General features: G+C 46.6%; 1 protein-coding gene across 1 annotated transcript; it reads right to left on the bottom strand.

Annotated features, from left to right (window-relative positions):
- Positions 1 to 2,044: 2,044 nt before the first annotated feature.
- LOC123101322 (uncharacterized) lies at positions 2,045 to 4,741 on the bottom strand. The gene is made up of 6 exons (XM_044522825.1): positions 4,709 to 4,741; positions 2,979 to 3,224; positions 2,882 to 2,917; positions 2,670 to 2,765; positions 2,525 to 2,589; positions 2,045 to 2,451 (listed from the first exon to the last, which is right to left on the bottom strand). The coding sequence occupies exons 1-6, from the start codon at positions 4,739 to 4,741 to the stop codon at positions 2,391 to 2,393; spliced, it is 537 nt and encodes a 178-aa protein (XP_044378760.1). The 3' UTR covers positions 2,045 to 2,390.
- Positions 4,742 to 6,000: the final 1,259 nt, after the last annotated feature.

Below are 6,000 nucleotides of genomic sequence, written 5' to 3'. Positions count from 1 at the left end.
GCAGTCTAGGGGCTTGATATGGTCGGGCCTTTCAAAAGGTCTAAGGATAAAAAAACGCACCTCTTGGTGGCGGTTGACAAGTTCATAAAGTGGGTGGAGGCGGAGCCAGTCAGTAAGTGTGATGTAGCCACGGCGGTCCAGTTTATGAAAAAGGTGATTTTTCGCTTTGGTTTTCCACACAGCATTATAACTGATAATGGCACTAACCTCTCCAAAGGAGCTATGGAAGAGTTTTGTCAACGAGAGCATATCCGGCTTGACGTTTCAGCTGTGGCTCACCCTCAATCCAATGGTCAAGCAGAACGAGCTAATCAAGAAATCTTGAGGGGTATCAAGCCCCGGCTCTTGGTCCCTTTGCAGCGGACGCCGGGTTGTTGGGTGGAGGAGTTACCTTCTGTACTTTGGAGCATCAATACTACACCTAACAGATCTACGGGTTACATGCCTTTCTTTATGGTGTATGGAGCAGAGGCGGTCCTACCAAGTGACATCCGTCATGACTCACCCCGTGTGGCGGCTTATGTTGAGGAAGACAATGAAAAAGCTCGGCAAGACGCACTTGACCTGTTGGATGAAGAGCGAGACTTGGCAATAGCCCGCTCGGCGATTTACCAGCAAGACCGGCGCCGCTACCACAGCCGCCGGGTTATATCCAGAACCTTTCAGGAAGGCAACTTAGTGCTCCGACTCATCCGGGATCAATCTGACATGCACAAGCTATCCCCTCCTTGGGAAGGACCCTTTGTGGTCAGCAAGAATCTGAACAATGGATCATACTACCTTATCGATGTTCAGGAGCACAAAGACTCACGTAAGTCAGAGGAGGAGACCCGTCGGCCGTGGAATATCGCTCATCTTCAGCCTTATTATACTTGAGCCATCGGCTCTAATGCGTATATACTTATACTATGTATATTACATAAAGCAATAAAGCAGGACCTCTGTCCTTTTTTCCACTCCCAAAAAGGTTTATGTGTTTTCTTTGCCAGGTGGTGGAGATAACCAAGGAAAAGCGGATCATATCTGAATCCGGCTTTCCTTTGGTCCGGCTTATGATCATATCTGAATCTAGCCGTGATCACTTGGGGGCTTCCTATTCAAACATAGGTCGTATTCGAACCAAAGAGAGCATAGCTGTCGATACCCACTTGATCGGCATACTGCCAAACCCACTTGGGGGCTTCTTGATCATATTTGAATCATAGCTTAACCCCTTTGGGTCTGACGTGGATCGTATTCGAATCAGCGTCATTAAACAACTCTTATGGTCACTTGGGGGCTTCCTATTCAAACATAGGTCGTATTCGAACCAAAGAGAACATAGCTGTTGATACCCACTTGATCGGCATCGCCACAGCCACTGGGGGCTAACAGATCGCATCCGAACCTTAGCCCAACCCCTTTGGAATGGTTCACTGATCGTATTCGAATCAGAAACCCTTGAATTTTGTTCATCATATTTTACAAGTATCAACATTGGATATCTTGTGACCCTCTTGAAAATACAATGGAATACATTGCAATCCTCCAGGATTAATACTGGTTACATCAGGTTGTTAAGTACCAGGTGAACTTTTATGTGCCAATTTTCAGGAGTTAAACTTACCCTCAGGGGTTGGCTTATATAAGCCGGAAAAGCAGCTGTAAGCATGAAAGGGAAATGCAAGACATTTCTGCAAAGGACATAACAGATTCATATAAACTACAAAGTGCATAGTGACGGCGGCTTATGCAAGTATTAAGGGCCATAAGCGTGCGCAAAGGCATAGCAAAACTCAAAGTATTTTCTACTCTGTTACAAGACTCCCCGAGTCTGAATGATGCGGCATTGTTTTTCTACAACGACATAAGCAGGTGGCGCCTGGCAATCTACTCTTGGGGTTGACTTGAAGCTTCCGGGTTATCCTTCTCCGCCTCTCCGCCGGCTGCTTTGTCCTGGAAGGATGATGAGGCCCAGTCAATGCCACTCAAGGCCTCAAACTCAGCTTCATCATCTATTAAACCGGTTGGGTCGACTTCAGGGGCAAAGGTGTGCTTACGAATTGGAGGGATCAAGCTGACATCGTCATAATGCGGCGTGGGGATTCTCCGATTCTCCTTGTCATAACCCGGCTGACACTTGGTGAGGTCAGTGTCGTTTCCAATTTGAGTGGCCACAGGGCGTATATCCCTCACGCAGGTGGTGAAATCCTTTTCATCAAATGGAGTGCCATCCTCCTTTAGACTTGGATACCCAAGAGCGATGTCGGCAGGGTCTAGCTCTGGTAACCAGGCTTTGGCCCGACTCAAAGCGGCTATTGCTCCGGCTCTTGCTGCAATGTCTTGAGCCGGCTCAGGCGGCGGTTGATGTGTGGAAGAGTCGGGAGCAGCTATACCCTGTTCCGGTTCAGTCACCACAGGGGTTTGGGCCGGTTTATCTTTCTTGGTTTTCTTCCTGGCTTAACCTGCACGCTGTGGGCAAAGCAGAGAAATAAGTAAGGAAACATGAAGAAAGATAAACATAAGGTGAATAAATTGATATTACCCAGGGGCAGTCTTAAAAGCCGGCATGTTTGATTGCATGGACTCGCCGGATAAAGGAGAGGTATCCTGGTAATTGGAGTCAGAGGAATTGAGAGGTTGACGGATTAGACCCGCCAAAGGTAAAAAGGGTATAAATTGGAGATAACCTCAGTCTGACGCTTCCGGGTTGTGTCAGGCAAGCCGGAGGATAGCTCTGCATCCTTGCTGGTCCGGGTCTGCCTCCGGTTTTCAAATTGTTGTTGCTTCAAAAGAAAGTCAGGATCTTGGTAAGCCAAAGGGTGTGAAAATCTTACTTTCCGGGTTACTCTTCGAATTTTCTGACCGGCCGAAGTTCGGAGTCAGAGGAGATTATAATTACCTCTTCCTCAACGGGTTGGCTGTTGCCTGTGTCTCCCTGAAAGAAGGCTAATATCAATAAAGCAGTGATAAAGGAGAAAGGGAAATTAAAAAGTTACCTCTTCCTCATTATCATCAGTATCATCAAGCTGAAACAACTCAGAAGTGCTTGGCTTCCTTTTCCTTGAAGTGGTGGGCTTGGCGGTTTTCCTTTCGGCCCTCTTGGCCGCCTCATGATCATATTGGATTTTCCAGAAGTTATCATTTGCCTGTAAAAGGTTATAAAGGGTTATGCGTAAGAATACAGTATAACATGGTAAAAAATAACCCGACGGCTGGAAACTTCCTGCAGGGGCCGGGTTCTTCTGGCAAAAAGGTAGTAAGCCGAAAGCGTTACTATTCACTATGCCCTCTTTCAACAAAGACTGAGTTGTAGCTTCCACTACGTCATCTGGTAAGTCGTCAGGACTATGACGCTGAGGGTCATCTTTCTCGCCTGAATAATTACACATTAAGCCGGGGCGGTGGCTTAACGGAATTATTCTCCAAGCAACCCAGACTCGGACCAGGTCAATGCCATCTAAGTCGTTCCCTAAAAGAGCTTTAATCTTCTTGATCTTGGGGGTGAGTGGCAGACGTTCAATAGCAGTCAACTTATCCGGCAGCGGGTGAGTAGGTTCAAGGCGCAATGCACGGAAGCCGGGCAGCGGGTTTTCACCAGCCGGAGAAGTATCTTGGCAGTAGAACCATGTCTGGTTCCGGTCCTTTGGATGACTCGGTAATTCAGCATAAGAGAACAGGCAGTCTCTCCGCCTATGAATCGATATGCCACCAAGCTCCAGACTGGGCCCGTTGGCCCGCTCATTCTGCCGGTTTAAATAGAACAATTCCCTGAACAAAAGTAGGGTGGGTTCTTCTCCAAGGTAGACCTCACAGAAAACTTGGAAGTTGCAGATATTTGACACGGAATTGGGCCCGATGTCTTGAGGTCTTAAGTCAAAGAAGTGCAGAACGTCTCTAAACAATTTTGAAAATGGAGGAGCAAATTCCTGGCTCATGTGATCGGTAAAAATGATCACCTCCCCTTCCTTGGGTTGAGGTTTCTCTTCAAACGGTTCAGGAGCATGATAAGACATGACATCCTTCTTGGGCAGATGGCCAGACTTTACAAACTTGGACAATTTGCTCTCTGTAACAATGGATGGGACCCAGTTGCAGGTAACCGGAGGTTTAACAGCTTTGGGTGCCATTGGGTAAATTTAAGCCTACAACAAGATAAAGGAAATTTTTCCGATTTATTATAACCCAGAGAATAAAACATTATTGGGTTATTTAAGATGGCGGCTTAAGAAGGGGCCTAATGACATACAGGTAACTATGTGATAATGTATAACAGCTGTAGGTATTAAAGATGATTAAGGTTTTCTTAAGTCGTCAGAAGCAAGCGGTGCTGACAGCCGGTATTATCTTAAACCGGTCACATGAACTATTATGCTGAAACAGAGTCAACAGACGCAGTTTTTTGGCTAAGTGTGGAACAAACAGGTTTCACAAGTTGCAATCATTATTTTGGATCAAACGATGCTCTGGAAAGGAAAATATTTCTAGACCTAAAACAGTACAAAGAAGTTCATATACTCGTGGAGGGCTTCCAAAACAAGGGAAATAAGATCTGTTCTCATACAGGATAAGCACAAACATTTTCCGCAGCAGTTCTAAGTTGTTTTTATAATCTAAACAAGGCACTGGAGGTGAGAACTAATGGAGGTTTGCGTCGGGCGGCGATGAACGACGACGAACTCAAAATGGTTTCAATACTGATCTGAGAAGGGGGAAAAGAGGAACTCACAGATGCAGAAGAACTACGGAGGGTCGCCGTCATTTTCTGGTCAGAATCAGGGTGATGCAGCGGCCTGAGTCGGTGAAGACGAGGGGGTCGACGGCGGCGGCGGAGGAGCTTGAGCAGCAAAGAAGGAGGTGCGAGGAAGAAGACGACTGAAGGAAATGAAAAAGACCTAGGTCGCATCTATTTATAAGGAGGGGCCGACCAAGACGGCATGAGAAACGAGGAGACGGAATATCATTTTACAACGACCCCGACGCCTCGATTTTCGGGATGGTCAGTTAAGGCAAAGATCCGTTGAAGATATGATGAAATAAGATAAGGATTTAATTAAAAGATGATGTCACGGTGGGTTAACCCGGATCCAGAAGATGAGTCACAATAGGTTATGACCTTTTTCACGGACAGAAGATAGAAGGACTGATTCTTAAGGTATTTTAAGATTGACATGAACCGGTCCAAATCAATCCGGGGCCTAATGTTGGGGATATAACTATTTGAGTAAGCCGGCCAGGAGGGGCCGGGTTATGCAAAGAAGACTCATCGTAAAGGAAGCCCAAGACCCAGCGTGAGGATGGCGGTTCATAGAGCTTAAGGCCCATAGAGACAAACCGCCGTAATGGCATGACTTGTAACATAAGGTAGAGGTAACTAGTCACCGAGCCAGACACTGTTTATGAGCCGGTCGGGACTCTGTAGGCCGTAGGGCGTCAACCCGTGTATATAAGGGAACGACCCGCCGGCGGCTTAGGGCAAGAAACAACCAATCGAGAACCGGGCATAGCGTATCTCGCTCCCTGGTCATCGAAACCTCAAGCAATACCAACCCAACTAGACGTAGGCCTTCCTTCACCGCAAGGGGCTGAACTAGTATAAACCTCGCGTGTCCTTTGTCCGATTAACCCCTTTAAGCTTCCTAGTTGCGATGGCTCCATGATTAAGTCCTTGCAAGAGGACATCTGCCATGACAATTCCACGACACCTATCGAAGACTACGCTTCTGGCAACCTCCATCTTGCAACATGTAGAAGAGAGTAGGTGGTAAGTTCACTGATACGTCTCCGTCGTATCTACTTTTCCAAACACTTTTGACCTTGTTTTGGACTCTAACTTGTATGATTTGAATGGAACTAACCCGAACTGACGCTGTTTTCAGCAGAATTGCCATGATGTTGTTTTATGTGCAGAAAACAAATATTCTCGGAATGACCTGAAACTCCACGGAACATCTTAGAAAAAAACAATAAAAAATCCTCGCCAAAGATGAAGACCAGGGGGCCCACACCCTTCTCACGAGG

This window comes from Triticum aestivum, chromosome 5A (assembly GCF_018294505.1).
Source record: "Triticum aestivum cultivar Chinese Spring chromosome 5A, IWGSC CS RefSeq v2.1, whole genome shotgun sequence".
Lineage (NCBI taxonomy): Eukaryota > Viridiplantae > Streptophyta > Magnoliopsida > Poales > Poaceae > Triticum > Triticum aestivum.
Note: the sequence above shows the minus strand (reverse complement) of the source record. Positions and strands in the feature narration are given on the sequence as shown.

Coding starts and splice junctions, on each gene's coding strand:
- LOC123101322 (XM_044522825.1), bottom strand. CDS start 4,741: ATGACGGCGACCCTCCGTAGTTCTTCTGCATCT. Junction 3,225..4,708: donor TCCGTAGTTCTTCTGCATCT/GTGAGTTCCTCT, acceptor CCTTTTTGCCAG/AAGAACCCGGCCCCTGCAGG. Junction 2,766..2,881: donor GCCAACCCGTTGAGGAAGAG/GTAATTATAATC, acceptor TTTCTTTTGAAG/CAACAACAATTTGAAAACCG.